Source organism: Monodelphis domestica, chromosome 2 (genome assembly GCF_027887165.1).
Source record: "Monodelphis domestica isolate mMonDom1 chromosome 2, mMonDom1.pri, whole genome shotgun sequence".
Lineage (NCBI taxonomy): Eukaryota > Metazoa > Chordata > Mammalia > Didelphimorphia > Didelphidae > Monodelphis > Monodelphis domestica.
Genome location: NC_077228.1, coordinates 200,288,334 through 200,312,620, shown reverse-complemented (window position 1 = coordinate 200,312,620; position 24,287 = coordinate 200,288,334). Strand labels below are relative to the sequence as shown.

The 24,287-nt window shown below is 47.0% G+C and overlaps 4 protein-coding genes and 1 long non-coding RNA gene across 8 annotated transcripts in view; 4 read left to right on the top strand and 1 right to left on the bottom strand.

Annotated features, from left to right (window-relative positions):
• Positions 1–224: 224 nt before the first annotated feature.
• Positions 225–3,992, top strand: HOXB7 (homeobox B7). Its single transcript, XM_003340293.4, has 2 exons — positions 225–1,023; positions 3,592–3,992. The coding sequence occupies exons 1-2, from the start codon at positions 624–626 to the stop codon at positions 3,843–3,845; spliced, it is 654 nt and encodes a 217-aa protein (XP_003340341.1). The 5' UTR covers positions 225–623; the 3' UTR covers positions 3,846–3,992.
• Positions 3,993–5,082: 1,090 nt separating this feature from the next.
• LOC103106316 (uncharacterized) lies at positions 5,083–23,232 on the bottom strand. The gene is made up of 3 exons (XR_001628071.2): positions 23,073–23,232; positions 7,693–7,893; positions 5,083–5,583 (listed from the first exon to the last, which is right to left on the bottom strand). It is a non-coding gene; the product is annotated as an uncharacterized LOC103106316 (long non-coding RNA).
• Positions 7,201–24,287, top strand: part of HOXB3 (homeobox B3) — a 62,433-nt gene continuing 45,346 nt past the window's right edge. For 3 of the 4 annotated variants that reach the window (XM_016430524.2, XM_056816856.1, XM_056816857.1), the window contains exon 1: positions 23,424–23,600. The gene's annotated coding sequence lies outside the window, so the exon portion shown is untranslated. Of the gene's footprint in view, positions 7,335–23,423; positions 23,601–24,287 lie in introns of those variants that run through there. The other variant, XM_016430527.2, reaches the window with a different exon arrangement.
• Positions 14,485–17,147, top strand: HOXB6 (homeobox B6). Its single transcript, XM_003340255.4, has 2 exons — positions 14,485–14,997; positions 16,154–17,147. Exons 1-2 carry the CDS (start codon positions 14,586–14,588, stop codon positions 16,411–16,413), a joined length of 672 nt encoding a protein of 223 aa, XP_003340303.1. The 5' UTR covers positions 14,485–14,585; the 3' UTR covers positions 16,414–17,147.
• Positions 19,619–22,277, top strand: HOXB5 (homeobox B5). The gene is made up of 2 exons (XM_001367108.4): positions 19,619–20,274; positions 21,004–22,277. The coding sequence occupies exons 1-2, from the start codon at positions 19,719–19,721 to the stop codon at positions 21,249–21,251; spliced, it is 804 nt and encodes a 267-aa protein (XP_001367145.1). The 5' UTR covers positions 19,619–19,718; the 3' UTR covers positions 21,252–22,277.

Here is a 24,287-nt window from a genome sequence, read left to right as displayed (position 1 = left end):
CCCTCCTCCCCCAACCTCGAGAGGGAGGAGAATCGGGACCAACTTCCCCAAAGACTGAGCGAGATTCTCCAGGATCAATAAAGATTTAAGAGTTGGCTTTTCGCGTCCATTCGTCTCTCTCTCCTTTCTGTTCCTAGCCCGGCGGCCTGGGCTGTAGGGATTGCACCGGTTGCCCGACGTTCGTGTGTGTGCATGAAGGTGGCTGGGTGTGTGTAGGGAGGGGAAAATCTGGGTCTCAGCCCAGCCCAGCCTGGGCTCGCTCTCCTTCCAAGGCTCCTCAGGGCTCTTATCTCGTCCCCGGAGCCCGGCTAGCGGCCCCCGCGCGTCCCCTCCCGGGGCCCCCTCGGCCGGGTTTGGGTGCAGAGGGCTCGGGCCCTCCATTCATTATTGATCATATTTTATAAACCCAACGCCACCACAATTTTTTCCACATTACCGGGAGCCGTGGGGAGGCTGGCCGGCCATTGGAGGAGGCACTGTCACGTGGGTGGGAGTCACGTGGCCCATCGAGGAAAAAGGGGGTCCTTTTTGGTGTAAATCTGGACTCTAATTCCGTAATATATCAAGGAATCTCGTAAAACCGACACTAAAACGTCCCTGCCTACAAATCATCCGGCCAAATTATGAGTTCATTGTATTATGCGAATGCTTTATTTTCTAAATATCCAGCCGCAAGTTCGGTTTTCCCTCCCGGAGTCTTCCCCGAACAAACTTCTTGCGCTTTCGCACCCAACGCCCAGCGCCCGGGCTATGGAGCTGGCTCGAGTGCCTCTTTCGCCGCCTCCATGCCCGGCTTGTACCCCAACGGGGGGGGGATGGCGGGGCAGAGCGCGGCTGGCGTCTACACAGCCGGCTACGGGCTGGAGGCGGGTTCCTTCAACATGCACTGCGCGCCCTTTGAGCAAAATCTCTCCGTGATGTGTCCCGGCGACTCTGCCAAGGCAGGCAGCGGCAAGGACCAGAGGGAGTCCGACTTGGCCGCGGAAAGTAATTTCCGGATCTACCCCTGGATGCGGAGCACAGGTAATCCTTCAATTCAAGGAATCAGAATGAAAGAAGAAAAAAAATAACTATCCAATCCCCACCCCACCCCTGGACCCCCACCCTCCTTCTCTACCTCTCCCTTTATCCTCCTCCCCCAACGAGAGGTTGCCTTCTTACACCTCCATCCCCTCCCTCCCCTCCCTCCCTAGTCCGGTTGCCTGCTGGAAATTGGGCTGCTTTTCTGCGGCTGCAGCATAGATCTTTCCCGAGGGTCCTTCAAACCCCGACCCTGGCCCGAACCTCCAATTCGTATTTATCTCCTGCACAGTACAGGGCCTTTTGCTTTTCCGAAAGGACCGCTCTCCTCTATCCATGGCTCCCGAGCCCCTAAGCTCACCACCGCCCCCACCCCCCCCCCCATCCCTGCCTTTTAGCTTTAAATATTAATCAGCTGCGCCAGGACTGGCTCTGGGGGAGGCAGTTTGTCTGGGTGAGAAAGGCTGGGGTTTGCAGGAATAATGGCCATTAGGTTCCCCCCTCCCCTCGGCAGTCCTAGTCTCCCACCCACCCCATTTCCCTGTTGGTAATTTCATCTCTCTGGGTGTGTCGCTCACCCCCTGTCTTGAAAGGGTCGGGGGAGGGGAGGAGAAAAGAGAATGGCAGCTCAGAGACAAGCCTCCCCCCCCCCCCAACCTTCCCAGCCAACCCTTCTCACCCATTATTCTAATTTGGGTGGGCTTCAGGATAATTAGAGGTGGGTTCCCTAAAACGTGATTGAGGAGAAGGGAAGCCCAAAGCGAGGAGGAGTAGATAGAAGGGACATAAGCTTGCTTAGGGATGAAGCTGTTTGAGAGGGAGGAGGAAGGAAGATGAGAAATATGAAGAGGGGCCATCCTCTATGAACTTGGGTTAGAAGGGGCCCAGCATGAATTAGGGAACAGCATTAGAAGTCTCCCAGAGTCAGTTATCATCATTGATGTCTCAGGTGTATTCCTGAACTACCCCATTCATCCTGGTCTGGGAAATGCTGTCAATTATAGTAAAGAAATAGCCAACAAGTTTGCTACTTTCATGAAAAGAAAGAAACCCACCACCTTATAAAGCCCAAAGCCACTGAACAAAACTGGTCCTCAGAGAATTTCCCAACAACAAACCAAGAAGGGAGGCTGGCCCCAGGGGCCTGAGGGGAACTCATTCATTCCTGGAAAGCTCAATTCTTGGAGGGTCCTGCTCAGCCTCTCCCTGGCCCCACTTTACTCAGAAGTCAGTGTTGGAAACTTCATTGGCATTTTTTATTGGGGGGGAGATGTGGGGATGATTACCACTCTTGTCTCTCTTGTTTTGATAACAGGGGCCTGGCCTAAGACCATATTGGGTATTCTAATGTTGGGAAACATAGAGATTGGCCCTGGGCACTTTGAGAGCACTGTTCCTCACCTTGGTCAAACCTGCAATTCCCAGATATTGGTGGTTAAATTCTTCATTACCTGCTCTATAATTCATCTGTGTTTACAGTTGATTTATCAAAGCCTAAATTTTTCTCCTCGTAAACATTTCAGCTGGCTTTTATCTGACTTTAAATTAGGGCCCCTTGGCCCCCTCCACTACATCCTATATCCTTTGCAAACTGCCTGGCCCAGAGACCTCCTTTAATTCAGCCCCAAGTATGCCTCCCTCAGAGGGACTGGGATCTTTAGGGTGACTGGGTATGTGTAGTGGACAGAAGGAGGAACTCTGCCTGGACTGATAAAATCTCCCGATTTTGTACACTCAGTTTCCAAGAAGAATACTTAATAACTGTTCAAGACTGCTGTTCCTCTCTTTCCCCCTTCCCCAGGCTCAGCTTTACAACAGTGATTTTGTTGGGGCACTCCACTGGAAGAATTGGGAGGGTGAGAGGCCTGGCAAGATCTTTCATTGAAATAGCTACTGGAATATAATCATAATAAACCCATTGCAGACCAACTCCAGACCTCCATCTGTTGTTCTTTCCTATTGAATTCTTCTTAGCTGTCTTCTCTCTTCCCAATGAACTGCAAGGTTGAGGAGCAAGCCTGGGAAATTTTGAATTCCTTTGTATATTCTTCGCCTCAAGGAGAATAAATAACTAAATAAATATTGTGAACCTGGAGGCTCCCTCCTGGACACTCCAATTCTAGAGATACTTTCTTTGGCCTTTTAGTTTTCTACAGTCTGCAGGAAAAGCAGAGGCCTCAGAATCCTAGGGAGAAAGGAGGCTGATCCAAGAAGGAACCCTTATTATCAAGTAGTGAGGAAATCCCCATAAAAGAGGGGTGTATATGCAAAATGAATCCATTTCCCTGGGATAAATTAGACCTTTCCAGGTTCTTTCTAGGAGAAAGATTCACTATTATCTGAATAAAATTAATCTTCATTGACTCATTCATGGGCTGCAGAAATTCGAGTAAAAAATGGCTTTGGTAATATAGAAAAGTTTTGGGGAATTAACTGGAGTTTTCAGAAAGTAGGTTTGAGTCCAGAAGGGTAAAGAGATATTAATTCTGCCCCCTAGGAGTAGGAGGTTTGTGAGTAGGACAGTGAACGTGTGTGACTGATTCCCTTTCTTTGCCTCAATTTACTTCTTAGGGACAGATCGCAAAAGAGGCCGACAGACATATACTCGCTACCAGACCCTGGAGCTGGAGAAGGAGTTCCACTACAATCGTTATCTGACCCGGAGGAGACGAATTGAGATCGCCCATGCCTTGTGCCTGACTGAGAGACAGATCAAAATCTGGTTCCAGAACCGGCGGATGAAATGGAAAAAGGAGAACAAGACCACCTGCCCCAGCTCCAACAACCAGGACAAACCAGAAGCTGAGGAGGATGAGGAAGAGTGAGAGAGACAGAGAGAGAGAGACAGAGACAGAGAGACAGAGACAGAGAGACAGAGAGAGACAGAGAGAGAGAGACAGAGAGAGAGAGAGAGAGAGAGAGAGAGAGAGAGAGAGAGAGAGAGAGAGAGAGAGAGAGAGAGAGAGAGAGAGCCGTAAAACAAACCAGGAAAAACAAATGAAAAAATAAAAGACTATTTAAAAAGGCAAGAGTGTGAGAGTGTGTGAGAGATCAACCTTAATGGTTTCTTGACACTGAAAAAAAAATACTACCTATATTAAAGTCCATTCGGGGTTTGTTTTGTAAAATAGAAAAAATATCTACCTACCTATTGTGTAGCTTTTTGGAGTATACCATTTCTTTTCTATTGTGGGTCTATTGTAAGGTCTTTGTAAAACTTCCTGTTTGTATTCACCTTTTAACGGTATCTTTATGGACTTTGGGTCTGGCATAATGTGTGGTTGTTCTCCATCCCTTTCCTCCACTTCCCAAAGTTCTTCCCTTCCCCAAATTCCACCCACTCCTTTCATAGTACAGGGCTCTGAAAAAGCTTTTTAGAGAGAGACTTTTTGTATATAATGCTTAGAAAACGGAAAAAGCCGTTTCTTACCTGTGTCTCTTACCCCACTTTCTCTACCCCCTACACTACTCCGTACCTGTTCGTGGCAGTGCCGTGATCGTCTGTAAATTCTACATGTTTGGAAGGGATTAAAAATATAATAAGAATAAAACAAAACGAAATGAAATGAAATAAAACAAAACAAAGGACCATTTTCTTGTGTGTCTTTACAAATATACGTAAGTTGCAAAATGTCTGGACAGCTTGCTCCTCCCAGCCCCATTTTCCCTTGAGTTGGCTTTGTTCGGTGTGTGTATTTTAAAAATTCTTTTCCTCATTAAATCTGGGTCTTTGGGGAGCAGGTATTTCTCTTTCCTCCCATTTTCCCCCTTATCTGTCCCCTAAATTGCTAAGCCTCCAGCATCCCACCCCCAACAGACCTATGATCTCTTATCCCAGTTACCATTTGCTTTTTTCTATTTTTAATTGAAGCCTGGACATAATTATTATTAACAATAATAATAACAATACAGGAAGAAAAAACCTAAAGTAATTGCCAGGCCTAAAAAAGTAAACATTAAAAGGGAGAAGGGAGACACTGAAAAAATTCAGCAGCAAGAAAATAACATATATGTTTTTCACTCTGGTCATTAGGAAAGGAAGACGCAGGGAAGAAGACTTGGTTGATTTTGTGTGGAGATGAGTTTATTGCAGACCCAGACCGAAAGTCCTTATTTTATTAGCGCCAAATCCTGTTCCACATCAAAGTAGGGAAAGCCAATGAAGGCAATTAGACGGGGAAATCAAGTGCCTCAAACCAGCTTCCCTTTATTAACCGCCTTCCTGAGCAAGCTCTCTTTCGGCCCTAATTTCTTTTATTTGATTTCATTATGGTTCCACGGATAGAAGAGGTGGAGAAGAAGGGGTGGGAGGGGGGGAGTAAATGGAATTAAGAAAGAAAGAAGAAAAGCAGAGGGCAAGAAAAAGGAGAGAAAAGAGAAGAAGTGATTCCTAAGGTGGCATTGGTAAACTTGGGGTTTGAAGAGGTCAGTTGGTGCCTGGATTCCTTAGACCAGGAGGCAACCGCAATGCGTCAGTCGGGGAGGGCCTCCGTGCTCCTAGTGGCTCCCCACTTCTTTAGTTCTGTTCCTTATGGTCCCCAGCATGGTCGTATTCCCTTACATCTATCCGAAGAAAAAGAACAGAAATAAGGTCCTTATTTTCCTCCTGGTTTATTCATTCTAACTTCTAAATCACACAAAAATTCCTGAGTGTTAGTGGTTTAGCGGAATGAAGGTATTTTTAAAATGTATATTTATTTCTAATAATAAATACAATTATTTTCGAACAGAAGTCTCAGGCAGTACCTAAAGTATGTTGGGTATCAATTAGAATTGTGGGATATATTAGTAAATCTTCCAGATTAGTTTTATATTAACGTGGAACTACACCAAAAGGAGAAAAAGAGAAAACAGAGAAGAATGGAGGAAAATATTTTAATGGATTTTTAAAAACCATCTTTTAAAAAATTGCTATTTTTCTTTTAAAGAAGTCCAAATCCTCCTTTTAACTCTCAAACTCTCCAAAATCCTATCGGCAAGTCTGGATTTCTTCTTGGAATCTTGTCTTGTCACTGCGGCCTTAATGCCGTCCTGCTGGATCTCCGCCCCACCTCCTGAAGGAAAATTTCAGGGGTTCACCTGAGGTAGTTTGGGGTGTTAGGCCTAATCCTCTACCACTCCATTCATCCCGATTCACCTTATTTCTTCCTTCTCGCGGGGGAAAATTTGGGCTAAGATCGAGGGAACAGGGGCTTTTGGGGCACCCTGGCGGCTGTCTCCAGCCTGTTGGCTAGCATTCCGTAACCAGATTTCAGGGTGGGTTAAAGGGGTATGGGTGTTTAGAATATTGTGGAGCAGCTCAATGAAGCTTTCATTTCTCTCTATCATTGCAACCCCACTAGACTAGCAAAGCATATACATATGTGGATATATATGAAAGGATTAGGGGTGTGTTGTGTGTGTGCTTTTTTTTTTTAAATTCAGTAGTGGGGGTGGATCCTTAGGGAACGTGAATAGGCAGAAGAGATTTCCTTTCACATCTCACCCCCCCTCCTGTTTCCCTGCTCTAAACCCCTTCCCCCAAATCTTTGCTCATTCTTTTATTGGGGGTGACCCAAAAAAGAAGAAGGAGAAAAGAAGATGGCGACGGAGAAAAGGACTACTGTTGGAGCAGCCATGAAGAAATGCAATAAATTCCTTGTTGTTTTATGAAAATTTACAACTTTGTGATAGAAGTTTATGAGTGGTTGAATCCAGCGATTGGCCAGCGCCGGTCATGTGGACAGGCAATCGCGAACATGAACTTTTATCATTTCCCTGGTGGTTATAATGCAGTATTCTTTTGGACACCACACCTTGGGTCGGAGCAGTGTCGTCCTTTAGGGCTCTCCTCTCTTTATATTTTTTTTTACTTCAAATATCAGCTCAATAGGTTGAAGGAGAGAGAGAGAGAGAGAGAGAGAGAGAGAGAGAGAGAGAGAGAGAGAGAGAGAGAGAGAGAGAGAGAGAGAGCAAGAGAGGGGGAGAGAGAGGTAGAGAAGGGGGGTGATTATTACACAAAAGAGAGAGAACCAAAAATAATTTTAATTTCTCAGCTAATTTGCTTGCTGATTTGGGATTTTTAGTAGCCATGGAGGGGAAATGGAAAATCTGCCCGGACCGCAGCCTGATACCATTTTTCAAAGCGAGAACTTACTCCATTTTCTATGCAAATGACAGAAACGCAAGGAGCTCTCTCCCAAGTCACAGAGAGGGAAGCGACGGCTCTCAGGTTGGGACAATATTATCTAGAAGCTGAACGATAAACTGAACGCTTCTCCCCCCTCCCCACACCCCTTTTATCCCAGGGAAAAAAAATTATGCGGTCGTCAAAGGTAAGGGAATGCTCTACGTTTTGCTTTTTTTTACCTTTCGTTTCTAATGATTTTTTTTCTTGAACTTGTTGGTGTGCCCAACCCCATCCTCTCACTTTCACTCCTCCCTAGGAAGGTGGATCTGAACCCCCAGGCTCAGGGTAAATGGAGAACACAATTTCCGGGGAATTCTTTTGCTGAGAGAAAGAGGGAGTAGTCCGTTCTAGAATGGAAGGCGGATGTCAGAGAAGGAAGGAGGAAGAATAAGGAGACAGTGAAAGGAAGAAGAGGAAAGATTTTATTTTTAAAGGGAATAAGGGGAGAGAATACCAAAAGCGTTGAGTGTCTCTCTGTGGTTTAAGTATATATCAATTCTTACCTCTCTAGCCTCTGAGGGTTCAAGTCCTTCTTCACCCCCGCCTCAATTGTGCCAGTGGAGTTTTCTTGTCTGACGCTGGGTTTTCAAGGCGTCCAGGTGGAGTTGGCACGGGAAACAAGCTGGATCGGAAAGATCCCTGGAGGCCCTGGTTCTAAGAAGGGCAGCAGGAGCAGGGACTCCGTGTAAGGGTTGGGGAACTGGCTGAGAGAGACAGAAATAGGGGGGAAATAAACAGTTCGCATTAATAGCTTTATTATTTCCTTTCTGGAAAGATTTTGACATTAAAAGTGATGGGGGAGGGGCAGGAAGTGTGTACCTGAACCGAAAGGAAAGGAAACAGAGAATATTCCAAAGGGTTTGCCTATTTACAATTATTCTGTGATCTAAGCGGTATACTGTATTGCATATATGATGCTCGTCTCGTTTATTATATGTACTTCGCGTTAATATTTGTTGCGGTATATGTGGAAAATGTTGATGTTTGAATCTGCCGTGTCAGTAGTTCTAAAAACTCATGGGTTTGAACGTTATGTTTTTAAAATGCTTTTTTGGTTAATGTAGCTAGTCATGAATGCCTGATTTGCCAGAGTGGAGTGTGTTCATCTTTGGGGCAGGAAATCAGGGTGGATTCCGACTTTTCTGTCTATCTCTCAGGGAGGAAAACTGTCTTTGTGGCTTTTGATTTTGATTTTCCAAACACGTCTTTTTCCTCTCCACGGAATAGAAAGAGATCAGGGTTAGCAAAGGGGATTCTGAAAATAGCTGTGGGATCGAAGGAGGTGTAAGCCGAGACTTGAGGCAATAAAAAATGGCATCTGGGGGTTCCTTGTACAGAAGCTGGGGAGAACAGAGCCGTATGACCTGTGAGTATGAAGGCCAGGATGGATTGGGAGTTAGTGTGGTCTGTGGGTATGCAGTATGCATCCCCCCCCCCCCAACTAGATACTGGGTGTCTCACTCGCTATCTTGCGTTTCTCACCTACCTAGGGAGGAAGAAAATGAGAGAGGAGTGGGAATACACGTACCCCAGTCTTACTTCAGTGCACCCTAAAGAGAGCTTCTGTAGCCACTTGTGGCAGCTGAGGGGTTAGAGTAGGGCTGGCCAACTTGGGGTGCGCCTCTATGCTGCTCTGGTAGCCTAAACCGATGGAACGTCTGGCAGATAAGCCGGATAAGTGGCTGGCGCGGGATAGCTCGCCGTATAAACACAACGTTTGTTGTATATTTTAAAGGGGGAAAAACAACAACAGCAACAACAAATCCCAGGGAAACGGAAGGTCCTTTTCTCTGGAAGCCCTGGTGGGTTATAAATCGCCCTTTTAACAGTTCGCTTTGGCCCAAATTATGCAGTTTGCTGCCATCTACTGTCCAGAGAGTAACAGCTTCCCTCTAAGATCCTTGCCTTCGGTGAATTCTGTTGAAACTACTACTGTAAGCAAGAGTGGAAGCTGAAGGTGTTTTGATCTCTGCTCCTTCTCTTTTCTGTTTATTTTCTTCAATATTCTCTCTCTCTGTCTCTCTCTCTCTCCCCCTCTCCATTCACAACCCCCCAATATATTTCCTAAAATAAGGGGATCTCCTTCCATCTGCCTTTCACCTTGCTAAAGGCCAAATTATGAGTGTGAAATTCATTTTATATAGATTTATTAGAGAAATAAGGAAATGAGAGAGAGAGAGAGGGAAAGTACTGGAAGGAGGTTGGAAGGATATTGTTGCAGGTTAAGATGCCAGACCTGATAGGTTGAGTGATATTCAGCTGCTAAAGGTTTATTTGATTTTCATACTGGCCAAGTGGGCCAGAACCAGGAGGAAGGGAACCTGGGGCTACTCTGGAGGCTGCTGGCCTGGGGCAGTTACAGTTCGTTGTCAAAAGACAGACTGGGTTTGTTTTTTCTTGGTTGGCCAGTGTATTTTACTGGTTCATTGGGTGGGGGGAGAATAACACATAGTTTCCTGGCAACTGTTGGTGTCTAAAACTGTGTGTTGCTGTCTACTGCAGTCCCCATGCCCCTCTAGAAAGTGAAATGAGTGCAAATTATGCTTGAGAAAAATACTGAGTGTATGTGTATATGGCTCTTTATGTGAAAGGAGGAATTAATAATAAATAATTTGCTCATTTCTTCCCTGCAGAACCTTCTTCCCCTTAATCCTAAGGTATTTTGCCAGAGGCATTATTTGAAGGGGGAGGGAGACAACACTTATAGGGGTACTTTTGGATTTTTGCCCCAGTCTTTTGGGTTACTGATTAGCTTAGGCCTTTCACAACTGCCAGAGAGCAGGCTTTGCCTGCTTCCTTTCAAGGTACAATCCACCCATTAGTACTTGGCCAGGGCCTTAGATCTGGGGAATGAGGGATGGGTGACAAATTCCTTCCCCCCTAAAAAAACCCTCTTAAAAATAGGGTTGAGGAGTTAAAGATTATCCCCAATACCTCAGAATAAAGTAACCCAGGGCCTCATCTACCTACCTTGGAGGAGTAGAGAGGAGGGGAGAGAAATATTAGGGATTTTTCCTTGTAGGGACTGTGGGAAGGGCACCTCTGTTGTTCTCGGGTTGGCCAGGGATCTCTAACTAGAGTTGCTGTCCTTTCAAGAGCCTTGTTCATGTGAGTAGACTTTATTGCCTCAATAAGTCCCCTGATTTAAGACCACCGCTGTGTTTTCACTCGAGGGGGCTGAGGGAGCTAAGGACACTTAAAAGGCTCTGTCTCTTTTCTACTAGAGAGGGAAACTCAGCTTCTACTTTCAGGATTAGCCTGGGATGAAGGTGAGGATAAGGGTGAAGAAGAGGATGAGAGTGGTGGGGCCAGGAAGTGAAGAGGGCCTCACATCTGTGACTGGGGTTTGGACAGTCTGGAAGAAGAAAGGAGAGCATAGAGAAAGGAATGAGCCTTCATGAACCCACCCCCAAGGAAAATAAGAGGCTCCTAGTGTCAATTTCCATAATGCAAATTAGGTCTTTGTATAGCATTTAAGGTTTAGGGCAATCTTTTGGAAAACTCTTACATGATTTTTCTCTGTGCTATTCTGCCTTTGCTTTCCATAAATTCCCATATTCTGCTATAATTTAGAGTGGCCCCTAAGTTTACAAATAGTATTGGGGAGGGGGAAGCAGAATTCCTTAGTGCAAGTGGGTGACTAGATGCCTAATTAAAGACCTTCAACCTAAGGAAGGTTGGGCATCCTAGAGAGATCTATTATCTCAAGGAAAGGTGACTGGCAGACCTTTCAATTTCAATGTACTTCCACATTCCTCCTTTTCTAAACTAGACTTAAGTAGAAGATTTTTATCAGTCGAGGAAGCCCGATTTAGGATATTCTAAGGGAAGACTCCAATGTCTGCATATATATGTATATATATATATATAGCTATAATATACGATATTCAAAATTAACCCTACACATTCCCAGATAGCTAAACTAGATAGATGGTAGTAATGTCATAAAATTTAGATATACTAGATTAAAGATTTAAAACCTATAGATCTCTTCTCATAATAATAGGATTAAATAATTGTAAAATGCTAAATTTCAATTAGAGATTAATGATGAAAATGCAGTTTTTCCAACTGAAGTTCACAGACCCCCTGAAATCTTCGAAGGATTCCTTAAAAGGTCAATGGACACCATGTTAAGACCCTCCCCACCAGGTGCATATACAAAGACCTAACTGTGTGTATACTTCAGACTGTGGCACACACGCGCATTGTTTTGTACTCATTTGTAGGTTGACTTACTGCTACTCTGAGATACTCCCTACAGGCGCACAAATATATGTATGTGTCTATTTACTTATGCACCCGCATCTCCAGACAGATCCACACAGCTACAAACAGATCCACTAGGATTTGGCTCCAGAGTCTATTGCGACTCAGACCAGGCACTCCCGGCCTGGTCTTTATCCCAAACAAACGGATCAGACGAATAAACGCCCATAAATACCTCTCGGCTTAGATAAGAGCAATGAGCCGCAATTTTCTTTCATGGCCGGCTCCAGGCGCCCCTGGACCCCGGCAGTTGGAGCTGACAACCCGACAGGCAACTGGCGAGAGTCGTAGGGAACTTAGAGATTATTGTTGTTGATGTTAGAATTTTCCAGCTCTTCCACACTCTCCGTCTAGTCCTTACAACTCCCAGAAAACAAGGCACGGCTATTCCCAAGCTGGGAAGACCAAATCTCAATGCCTTCCAGTGAAAAATTAAGAAAGGACTGCTGCCGTGGAACACTTCTCAATTCCAGGTGGTCTTTTCAGGGGGAGGGGAAGAGAGAAAGGGTGGGGCAAACAGCAAATACCCCTAATTCGCTCCAGAAACTAATAGTTCTCATCACCACCAAGCAGACAAAATCAGTTTGGATTGAATATTTACTCATTCAATTATCAGGAATTCATTTTTCCAATAAGGATGGGGAGATGCCAGATCGATTGCTGTCTTTTGGGCATTCTCTCCCACCTTTCTCAAGGTCTTTTTTATTTTGTTTTGTTTTTTTCCCTTAAATCTTCTAAGTTTTATAAAAATACAAAAAAAACTGGATTTGGGGGGCTAGAGAACTTGGGGAAAAGTCGGGTCTGTAACCCTGGAAGTTCTCCATGTTCTTTAATATCTCGTTTGTCACTTTTCTTCCGACCAACTTTTCCATTTATTACATACCTTCCCTCCATCCCCCACACTCTGTCAGCACAGTGGTCCGTGGATTTCCCCCCACTTTCCCTGACACCCTCATTCCTTGCCTAAATGGTTGCTTTTACTTGGGCGTGGGTCCGATTCCCACACAAAGCGAGACCGTGACAAGAGACGAGCTAGAGCCTAGGCAGTTAAGCAAGAAAAGCTTAGTTCACCCTCCGCTATAGAGGCTGCTTTTCCCCGATTGTCTAGGGGTGGCCCGCACTCCCGAAGAGCTGTTGTCTGTGACAAGCCTGACTCCCCTCGTGTAAACAGAATGTTTTAAAATTTATTAACCCCGCAGTATGCCTCCAAATGTACAAATATTCAACTTCTCCAGAAGGGAGAAGGGGAGGAGGGAAGGATGTGAGATAAAACGCAATGTCAAAAGCTTGGACCGAAAGCTTTTGGGGTTGCATACCCTAAGGGGCATGGAATGGAGGGGATTTTGAGAAAGAGACAGATAGATCCAGAAAGGGTTTGAAATTGCTGGGGATGGATAATTAGGAGAGCGGAAGAGGAAATCCAAATATATTTTCTTGATTATTCCATTAAGACTTGTCCGAATTACGGACTCTACCTCCTCCCCTTCACCAAACAAACAGACAGACAGACAAACAAACAAACAAAACGCCATTATAGATTCTTTAAACTCCATACCCTCTCCTCCGAGAAAACTGAAAGAAGAGGAAATTTGGTTGCGACAATTCCCTGTCCCCTAGGAGCATGGAAGAATTTGAGGAGACAGAACCAAGTGGAGGGAAATTCTCATCACTTTATTGACCTAAAAAAAAATACTGATGCCCTGAGGCTTCTCAAAACACTTTTTTTTTTTTTTGGTAAGAATTTATGGACCAGCTATTTTAAATTTCTTGGGAGGTGGAAAGGAAGAAGGAAGAACTGGATCTGAAAAAGAGAGAAAATCCAGGCAAGGGTTCCTTCTTGCCTTTTTGCCCCTGACTACAGAAAGGGGAAATGGGAACACCCCTACTTCCAGTACCCCTACTTTGCTAAGATCTGCTAAGGACAGTGAGGGAGATCGCTGTTCATGCAATCGCAGCCTTCTTCCAGGGAGGAAGGCGACGGTGGCCCAGAGGGCATCATGAAAACGTGAGAGGGTACGGTCCAGGACTGGGTACCCTTTGGTATCCTCCCCTGCCCACCCTTCCACGAACACCTTTTTCACGATTTTGTCTCCCGTCCTCCCTCCCTCCAGAGGCTAGGCTCAAACTGTCTCCATTCCTCCCTCCACCCCCCCACCCCCCAACACACAAAGAGTTGGGGAGAGGCAGGAATTCGAGACCAGGGCTGGGTTGAGAGCTGGCGATCAGATAAACAGGAAAGACAATTTTTGAAACCAGGGGCCGCGGTTTCCACCCCCCCCCCTTCCTGAAAGCGAAGCTAATTAGACAGCTGAGAACTCCGATCCTCTCCTTCCTCCATTAAAAAAAAGAAAGAGAGAGAGAGAGAGAGAGAGAGAGAGAGAGAGAGAGAGAGAGAGAGAGAGAGAGGAAAAAAAGAATAAAACCTTTTCTCTTCAGCCCATCTCAACAGGATACTCGAATCTTTCCTCCCCACATATTCCCCTTTGGGGAACGGGGGTCAGAAGGACCCCAGGGGTTAACTTTTCTTAGAACAATTAACTTTTCCCCATCTCGTGTGGGGGAGAGGAAGGGGAGGAACAGGAGAGGGGATATATTTATTTCATCATTCTTAGATGGGGGGTAGTCTCTGTTCCAAGTCACACACACACACACACCTCCTCCCCGCCCCCCCACCTCTTAGCGGTAACAGACGCCTCTTTCGCAGCTCCTACGTAGGTGGGGAAGGGTGCGTTCTGTTTCTGTTGGGGAGAGAGAGAGAGAGAGAGAGAGAGAGAGAGAGAGAGAGAGAGAGAGAGAGAGAGAGAGAGAGAGAGAGAGAGAGAGAGAGAGAGAGAGAGAACAAGAAGTAGTATAAGAAGAAGAAAAAAGAGGTTGATAGGTTTGTGCGCCGGGGTCCCTCGTGCGAGCCCTGCTCCTCATGGGTGCTATTTGGCAATTCCTGCCTCTGCTATTGGTCAGTGTTTGATCATATGGTTGTATTTCCTTCTGTCCCTCACTGGCACCTCGCCATCCCCCTTCAGCTAAAACCCAATCTCGGATATACTACTAATAGCTAAGGCGCTCGGACTATAAAACACAACAAATCATAAAAGCCCGCTCAGCAGCACCGGCCGCGCCTCCCCTCCCAATGAGTTCCTATTTTGTGAACTCCACCTTCCCGGTTACTCTGTCCAACGGACAGGAGTCATTCCTGGGTCAGCTCCCGCTGTACTCCTCGGGCTATGCGGATCCTTTAAGACACTACCCCGCGGCGTATGGGACCGGGGCAGTCCAGGACAAGGGCTTTGCCTCCTCTTCCTACTACCCACCGGCGAGTGGGGGCTACGCCCGGGCTGCGACTTGTGACTACGGGCCAACCGGCTTCTATAGGGAGAAAGAATCTGCCTGCGCCCTTTCCAGCGGAGAAGACCCTGCCCCCTTCCATCCCGAGCCGAGGAAGTCCGACTGCGCCCAGGACAAAAATATTTTCGGAGAGAGTGAGGAGCAGAAGTGTTCTACTCCCGTCTATCCCTGGATGCAGCGGATGAATTCATGCAACAGTGAGTGAGGTTTTCAAGACTTTCCTCTCTCCCCCTGACCCTTTAGCCTGTCTGGGCCTGTCAAGTCCTGTCCCTCCCCAAAGGAACAGGAAACAACCCGGGGCTTTCACCAAGTTTTCACTCTTCCCTCCCCTTTGGGCCAGGGGGCTCTCCCCAGAAAGGTGTGTTGGAGGGGGGAGGGGTTCCAGGTAGGCAAAGAGTGAAGATGGGCTTCTCTCTTTTCTCATAGTAGGAGTTCTAAACTTTGTAGACCCTCCCTTCCTAGACATCCAGAGAGAGGCATTGGGTGTGGTGGGGGGCGCGGAGATGGGGGGTGGTAGGGAAGAAGAGAAGGGAAGATTACAATGGAGGAGGAAAGGGGAAATATTTCCTGCTACCTGCCTTCCTCACCTTCCCCCGTTCTCACGACCCCCTTCTCTTACTCCCACCTAAGCGGCCCCATTAGAAATGGAATGAGTCATGTCTTGCTCGGGAGCGTTAGGAAGGCAGGCAGCGAAAATGGAGGAAGGGAAGGTTGACGCTAGTGGTCTATGCTCCATGGAATGTAGAGGTAATATTAGAGGGGAAAGGTGTATCACAGCCTGTCTTCTCATCATCAAGGAGATAAGGAGAGACATAGAGAGGTGTCTATCAGATCAGATTATTTGTTGTCTTTAAGTCCCAAATTGATGTCCATTAGAAGGACGCGAAAGTGTTAGACCGTTAATGCAGAGTATCACGGATCGATTCACGTCATTGTGGATTAAATGGTCAAATCTATCACCAGTTGGGAGAAAGAGAGGCTAGCCATCTGGAAGTGAAGTGGAAGTGGTGGAGGGGCGGAAGAGATACAAACACCTGGCTATCACACCTTTAATTCTCTCCCACCCCTTCCCAGCAGATTTGTAGCTTCAGATAGAATTCCACTAGAGCCACCAAAGCGACAAATTCCCCAAAGTGCCCCAAACGAGGTGAGGATGAAGGAACAACGAGCAAACCAATGAGGCCAAGAGGTTAGGGGGTAGGTGGAGAAAGAGAGATGACCAGAGGAGGGAGGGGGAACCATAGCAAGGACAAGAGGGAAGGTAACTCTACTCCCCTGAAGTTAGGGTCTCCAGCCAGGGGCGGGAACAGAGAGAGGATGACCGTATCCTAATGTCTTCTTTTTACATAACAGGTTCTTCTTTTGGGCCCAGCGGGCGGCGAGGCCGTCAGACGTACACCCGCTATCAGACCCTGGAGCTGGAGAAGGAGTTCCATTACAATCGCTACCTGACCCGAAGAAGACGTATCGAGATCGCCCATGCCCTTTGCCTGACCGAGAGACAGATCAAAATCTGGTTCCAAAACCGGCGGATGAAGTGGAAAAAGGAGAACAAGATGCTTAACTCTTCCCAGCTTAGCCCGGAGGCAGAGGAAGAAAAGTCCACCGAATGATCTCCAGGAAGGACCGGGACAGAGGGAGGGAAGGAGGGAGGGAAGGAAAGTGAAGAGAAATGGCAGGGGTGGTGACTGAGGTGGGGGAAACAAAAATAAGCATCCTGTTATCAGATGCCTTCGTGGGAGGGAGCAGGAAGGGGGTGGGTGAAAGATTCTTAAGCACCTCACAGAGAGGCCGGACTAATTCCATTCCCTATGGAGCTCCCACCCTGCAGATTTCTCCGTCAGCTGCTAGCCATTAGAGCCCCAGATAAACCCCCAATCCACGGCTTCCTCTCCGGCTCTTCCATCTCTAACCCTCCCACGAAAGCTACCTGGTGTCCCTAGTTTGTGTACTCCGACTGAGGACCGAAAGGAACTTGTTCATGTTGTGTTTCCCGGAAGCAAAGCAAATCGCTGTTTTTCGCGTCTCGTCTTCATTTTGTACAGTGTCCCATGCACGGTTGAATTAGAAATTTTGTTTCCCTTTTGAGAGGGGAGGTCTCTGGGGGGGGCCTCTTCCTGCCCCCCAGACCTGTCGCCTCTTCCCCTCCCCCCTTAATCCACTGGAAGGAGCACAGACTACCTAGGAGGAAGAAGAGGAGCAGCCACAGAAGAAAAACAAAGTTCTATTTTATTAATTTTTCTATGTGTTGTGTTTGTAGTTTTGTCTTAGCTCTCCGACGTGAAATACTGCGGTAATAATAATATTATTATTAATATTAATGATAATAATAAAAATGTGAAAACTCGGCCGGTCACTGACCTCCCCCTCCCCTTCCCACTTCTTTCTTTCCGGGGGAAAAATAGCTCCTAAACCGTCTGAAGACAGTCTCGGTGGGCCGCCGACTGTTTTCGAGTAAACCCCGATGTAACGCCTATATTCTCTGGTGGGATTACGGGCTTGTCTAGGATCAGGTCGATAGACTGGGGAAGACAGAATTTGGAAATTCAGTTGAGACAGATATATTCAGTCTCATACCCTGAAGCCTCCCGCCCCAACCCGCTTGTCTTGGTCACATTTCACATTAGCTCCAAGATCGCGGACTCGGAGATGGTATTCACAGCCTGAAGTGCAGCTTTCTCCTTTCTTTTCTGCTTCCCCATTTTGTCTCCATCCAGACAATTGTGTTCAGGAATCCCACCCCCATATACATTATAAATCCGAGGAGCAAGGGGGAGTGATTCCCCCAAGGCTTCGAGGAAGGCTCGCCAACGCTAGAGCTACATCTTTCCAACATCTGTTCTCTTCTTTCGCTTTCTCAAACCTCGGGGCCTCTGTCAATGACTGTCCAATCTCAACCCCCGCCCTCTCGCCTTCTTGCCTCTTACTTGTTTTTTGGTAAGGAACCCAGGGCCAGACTCAGGACCCTAAAATCTGGGATGAGAGGATTAGGGCCCCCAGAATAAAAACAGCTATAGAGAAAGAGGCTTCATGGATTGGATTGTTCCTCTTCCCTCCCATTCTCCCGCTTTTTTCCCCAGTCTGAGGGGATCACAGAAGAGACAAGGAAAGGATGGTTTCTTGCCTTGCTTAGTCTTGAGGTTTGGGGTAGGGGATTTGGTTTCCGTTTTTCTCCTCAGTTCCCTATCAGAGCAGTCAATTCATCTGCGACATACAAACAGGAAGCTCGGGTGGCTGAGAAAGCTTTAGTATGGTTTTTCTACCAGTCTCATAGAGCAGAGGATGAACAGGGAAGGTGATAGAAAAAAGGGAGAAAGAAAATTGCTCTCTGTCCCCTCGAAAAACACCTAGTCTGACCTGTCAATTTCCTTCTGTCACAAAATAAGAATGATTTCCTTCCTTCCTTCCTTCACCTTCCTTCCTGCCTGCCTTCCCTCTTTCTTTCTTTCTTTCTTTCTTTCTTTCTTTCTTTCTTTCTTTCTTTCTTTCTTTCTTTCTTTCTTTCTTTCTTTCTTTCTTTCTTTCTTTCTTTCTTTCTTTCTTTCTTTCTTTCTTTCTTTCTTTCTTTCTTTCTTTCTTTCTCTCTCTTTATTTCTTCCTTTCACTTTCTTTCTTTCCCAATCCAGGCAGAAGCTGCCCCAGCTTTAGGGCATTTTATGGTCTGTGGGGCTCTTTTCAGAGTCTCTAATTATTATAATTGTATCACTTTCAATATGGCACCTAATTACGATTTGCAGGCAAGCTCTGAAAATTCCAAAACAGTCTGGACATCCAACAAAGCATCACAGGAGTCCACAAGCTCAGTCCTACCAAACTCAACTGGATTGTGGGCAGAAAGGAAAATAACTGTAGTCCTGGAGTCCTTTTGAGGCCCAAAACAGAGTTTGTAATCTTGGTACCTCTTTTCTTCTCCAATTCACCAGTGTCCAAATTCTGAAACCTTCATTCTTCCATCCAAATTAATCCCCTTTACTTTTCTTACTCTTCTCGAACCTCCCCCTATTTTCTTTACAGTTGACTTAACCTGTTTCTATTCTTCACCTTTTCCCTTTCCCTGGACAGAATTAGAGTTTTGGGAAAGGAAAGAAGAGAGAGGAGTCAAGTTCTAGATTTTCCTGGGAAGTAAAAGAGCTTGTTTGTCCTTCTGAAAGTCCCTTCTATAGCTTCCAAATGCTTGTCCAGGTCTACCCTAATATTTAAAAGATTTCGAACTAAGACCAAGCCTGGGTTCTCCCACTCTTGGAGCCTTACAGAAAATTGGTGAACATAGTTATTTGAAGCACATTCTCCCTTCCCCCATTGGGAAATGCAAGGGGTTAAGGGGACTAAGAGAAAAGAATGAGTTAGCATTTTGAGCTTCCTATACACATTTTAAAGGGGGGAAATAACAGAAGATGGATCAATGATCCCCCTGTAGCAAGGGTCAATTCAACACCATTTTCAAATGATTGCACTTTCCCCCTCTTAGCTCCTTTCCACAGTCCCTTTTCCTCTTCCCTCAAGGGAGGGAAGCAGCCGCCATCCCTGCCGCCGCCTGCACTTCCGACTGTCGCCGGGAGGTGGCGCGCTATGCTAAGAGGCTGCCTCCAACGAAGCTCTGTTTCTCCCCTTCAGTTTTTTTTTTTTTTTGGAAGGCTTGCATTGAATCGGCCCTAACGATTCTCAGATCGTCATTATTTGTAACCATAGAGCATGAATTACCTCTTGAGGTCATCAGCGAGAATTTACGACTGGTCAACAAAAGCACGTGATTCCCCAACGCCCCCCCATCCCCCCTTCTAACCCCCCCCATATTTGGCCGCATACATAGCAAAACGAAGTACAGTGCATTGCTATAATTCATTAATACATCATAAATCGTGAAGCACAGGGTTATAACGACCACGATCCACAAATCAAGCCCTCCAAAATAACCCAAATGAGCTCTTACTTTGTAAACTCGTTCTCGGGGCGCTATCCAAATGGCCCGGACTATCAGTTGCTAAATTATGGCAGTAGCAGCTCTTTGAATGGTTCTTACAGGGATTCTGCTACCATGCATACCAGCTCTTACGGCTACAATTACAATGGGATGGATCTCAGCATCAACCGCTCCTCAGCTTCCTCCAGCCACTTTGGGGCGGTGGGGGAGACCTCGCGTGCCTTCCCCTCGCCGGGCCAGGAGTCCCGGTTCAGGCAGGCTTCAAGCTGCTCCCTGTCCTCTCCTGAGTCCCTGCCCTGCTCCAACAGCGACAACCACGGAGGCAAGCCCTCCACCTCGTCCCCCTCCGACCAGGCGACCTCTGCTAGTTCCAACACCAATTTTACAGAAATAGACGAGACCAGCGCGTCCTCGGAGCCCGAAGAAGCAAGTCAGTTAAATAGCAGCAGCTTAAGCCGAGCCCAGACAGAACCCATCGCGACCTCCACAGCGACAACGGAGGGACAGACTCCACAAATATTCCCCTGGATGAGGAAGCTGCATATTAGCCACGGTATATTTTCGCTTTTTTTTTTTCCCTTGGAGGGGGTGCGGTGGTTGGAGAAAATCATGTCTATTTTCTGCTCTCATGTTTTGAGGAAAGATGAGATGATGTTTATTTTTTTAAATGTATATGTTAAAAATATATTTTAAAGGAGTGAGGTCTAAAAGGGCGTCCCTGCAGCCTGGGGGAGAGAATCGGGCGACATTATCATGGGGGAGAGTGTTTTAAAATTCATTTTTATAGATTGGGTTCCTCTTTTCTAATGGCCATATTTTCTTGGGGACAAGGGGGTAGGGGTGATACCCATAAAATCATCCTGTGCCGCCGCCCCCCCCCAATATTAAGTGAATCGTTGCGGAGTGACAAAGGTGGAGGCAAGGGTGGGGGGTAGAGGAAGGAATAAAATGGCACTATCAGGGCAAAAGTCCGGCTGACTCCTCTCCTCCTAGGGAGAGTCGAGAACGAGAACCCAGGCAAAAGGCGAGGCAGGGAGAAGGGAAGAGAAGCAGTAGACAAAGCGAGCTTAATTCGCCTGCAGAGATGGATACAGGAAGAGAAGGGATGGGGGGCGCTGAAAACCAGTTAGGATTTCGGCGACTGGGGTGGGGTGGGGGGAAGGAGGTTCAAGGCGTTAGTGAGCTGGGTGCAGAGGACGCTAGGGTTCCCCCCCCAAGATATCTCCTCCCCTTAACCGGAATAACCTTGTAGTCTCGCTGCCCTGTTGTCTGTCTGCTCCAGATATGACCGGCCCGGATGGGAAAAGGGCACGGACCGCTTACACTCGCTACCAGACCCTGGAGTTGGAGAAAGAGTTTCACTTCAATAGGTATCTCACCCGCCGGCGGAGGATAGAAATCGCCCACGCTCTCTGCCTTTCCGAGCGGCAGATTAAGATCTGGTTTCAGAATCGCCGGATGAAATGGAAGAAAGATAACAAACTGAAGAGTATGAGTTTGGCTACTGCCGGCAGCGCCTTCCAGCCCTAAATTCTGGAGGAGCCCAAATCCTCAGCCAATCCCCCCACCTCCTAGTCCCTCCACACACAGTTTCCAGGCGCCGGCCTCTTCCTTTCTGTCGCTCTTTGTGGACTTAGAACCGACTCCTAATGCGGTAGAAGCGAACAAGCCACAGCATTGCTCTGGCTTGAGATTTTTCGTTCGGTCGTAGGTCCTCTTGTCCCTTCCCTACCTTCCCACAACCTCCTTGGACTGGTTATTATTGTTATTATAATTAATAATTATTATTATTTCCCACCCCACGACTCCCTCTACCCTGTAAGTGTTTCTGAATGTTTGTGTCAGTGATTGCTTCTCCCCCCCCCCCAAAGAAACTCGCATGTTTAATGTGAACTCCCCTCCCCCTTCTGTGTTCTAACTTATTTATAAAAGGAGGATGGATGCATTTGCGTTTATAGGTTGGAATCTCTGTACTTGAACTGCAGTTGGGTCTAGGTGGGGGCCTGGGATGGGAGAGAGACGTTCAATGGGGACAAAAAGATAATCTCTGATTAACCGCGAATATAGAAAAAGATATAATTATATATACATATATATATATATTCCCCCTCCCTTCCCCCTCCTCCCCTCCAGGCTTGGGTGTTCCTTTTTGCCTAATCCTGGGTGGGAATGCTACAGAGGGATAAGCCTGGGTCTGGTCAGAAGAAGAGATATTAAGGTGCAAGGCTTAACCTCAGCAAAAGAAGCCAGGGCCTGAGACTCTGAGACCCCTCCCCATGATCCCCTCCAAAAAAGGGATGGGGGAAGTCTAATCAAATGGAAAAATCTAGGTGTGTATCAGGCCAATCTTCGAGGCCCCAGAGTATGTAAATATTGGAATACTTAGGTTCTGGTGCACCTTCTCCCCAATCCGCCTGCCCTGAAGACCGTTTGTAGTCAGCCGAGTGGATGCTGTGTTTTGTGTGAAATCTGTCTTTGCCGGACCGTCTCAGTGATACGCTTTTTGTATTTGTTTGTAGCTTTTCTTGAAGTCCAATAAACGTCTCTCCTACTCCACCTCCCTCATCTTCGTCTTTTCTTGCCTGGGCCTCACTCAGTGGCTCCAGAAAAACAAAAATAAAAGCCACCAAAATGGTCCCCAAATATTCTCTCTCCATCTGTATGGCATGAGAAGTCTTTTGCCCTCTCCCCCTTTCCCGAACCGCAACACTATCCCCTACTTATCCATGCTTAGTCCCACTGTCTTCCCTCTTCATCTCATACTGAAGGACAGATTTGTTATCTGCTTGGCTACTGAAAGGCCTCAAAAGCCAAACTTAAACTGGCAAGAAGGAAGCCCAGACGGGTGGCCACTCTTTCCCTAACTAATCTCTCAAAAAATCCCCTCTGAATATCTTCAGGGATGTCAATTTAGGCCTAAGTCCTCTGATTTGAGGCCTTGTTCCTGTTGGAGGTTAGCTTAGAAAAGGAGGATAACAAAATTGTGGTAAAATATGAGCCCCCAAATCTCATTATCATTTACTACCCGCCCAATGAAATTTGGTTGGATTTAAATGGTGTCCTCTTTGTCGTTCCCCATCTCTCCTTCATCTATCCCAACTCTGTCTCTGTCTCTCTCTGTCTCTGGCTCTCTGTCTCTGGCTCTGTGTGTGTGTCTCTCTGTCTCTGTGTGTGTCTGTCTCTCTCCACCAGGGTACCTTATCGGACCCTCATTCCTGATGAGTTGGGGGTAACCCTCTTAAACCTCCCATTCCCCCGCCTCAACCTTGGCTGGCTCAGATCCAGGGCTGTCTCAAGCTTCCAAAAGCCAGCCTCCACCCGCCGCAAGTAAAGTCGAGTCAGATCACTTACCCAGCTCAATCTCTCCCTTCTTAGCCAAACTTCTTACAGGACTTGGGGGGTGGGGGGGAGAGCTAGGGAGGCGACCGGTCGAAAGTCCAGGAGTGTCTGTTCGCCCCCCTTTGCCCCTCCCCCCCTTTATTTTTTTTCCTTTATCGATAGCAAACTATCCCAAAAGTCGCTATGACATTTAGATGTCAAATGGATAGGGGTTTTATCTCGAAGTTAGATCGTAAAAATCGCCGAGAAGTCAGACAGATACCCCTCACTGGCTCGAGAAAGTCACGTGAGGTCCATAAAGTTAGTTTTATGGTTTTGGGGAGTTGACACCGCGCGGTATATTTCACATTCTCGAGAATGTAAGTGACACTTTAACTGCTCGCAGTGGCGGGGAAGGGGGCAGAGGTAGGTGAGCTCTCTCCCAGCTGAGAGGAGCTGAGGGCCCGGCCTCAGCAGCAGCAAAAGCAGAGGTGGCAGCGACGGTGGCGGCGGCGGCGGCGGAGACAACGGAGGGAGGCCCGAGGCCCAGCGTTCTCCAGAGTAAGTCCGGTTCCTCTCCCTCTCTTCGCTGGTGTTTTAGGGCAATGGGGGCTTGGGGGTTAGATGAGGAGAGGAGTGGGGGAAGGGTAGCTTTCACGGCTGTTGAGTGCTAGAGCGGGGCAGTTTGGCCTTGTTTTGCCCCCACTCCTAACTGGCAGATTTAGCCAGGGGAGGGAGGGGGGCCCTGTGAAGGTCCAAAATCTGGGGCGTTGTCAATTGTTTGTTTGGGGGAGTTTCTCTCGAGATGTTGGGGGGAGCTTTTCCAGAGCCAAGTCAACTTTGTGGCTGAAGCACCCGGCCGGCTTTTGGATAAGGACCGAACCTCCAAAGTTCCCCCAAACTTGGGGAGCAAGTTCGAATGAGATTGCTGGTGAAAGGTTCTGGTCTAGGGGCTGTCGCAAGTTTATGTGCTAGAAATTTAGGGGGCACTCCTCTTCTTACATGTGCAATTCTTCAGCCTCCGGGTATGAGGAGAAGAAAGTTGTCTCCACTAGGCTTACCTCAGTTGACTGTTCTGGGTTCTATAAAGAGTCCCGCTGCAGCTTGGCCCTGGGCGTTATTAGATGTTGGTTTCATATAGGTCAACTCCTGGCCTTGCAGTTTCCCTTACTTCAGCCTTACACCCCATGCCCAAGAGCTTTACTTAGGCTCCTTTAGGGTCAATGGGAGATTTTCAGGGTTAGCGTC

Coding starts and splice junctions, on each gene's coding strand:
- HOXB5 (XM_001367108.4), top strand. CDS start 19,719: ATGAGCTCTTACTTTGTAAACTCGTTCTCGGGGCGCTATCCAAATGGC. Junction 20,275..21,003: donor GAAGCTGCATATTAGCCACG/GTATATTTTCGC, acceptor TGTCTGCTCCAG/ATATGACCGGCCCGGATGGG.
- HOXB6 (XM_003340255.4), top strand. CDS start 14,586: ATGAGTTCCTATTTTGTGAACTCCACCTTCCCGGTTACTCTGTCCAAC. Junction 14,998..16,153: donor GCGGATGAATTCATGCAACA/GTGAGTGAGGTT, acceptor TTTACATAACAG/GTTCTTCTTTTGGGCCCAGC.
- HOXB7 (XM_003340293.4), top strand. CDS start 624: ATGAGTTCATTGTATTATGCGAATGCTTTATTTTCTAAATATCCAGCC. Junction 1,024..3,591: donor CCCCTGGATGCGGAGCACAG/GTAATCCTTCAA, acceptor TTTACTTCTTAG/GGACAGATCGCAAAAGAGGC.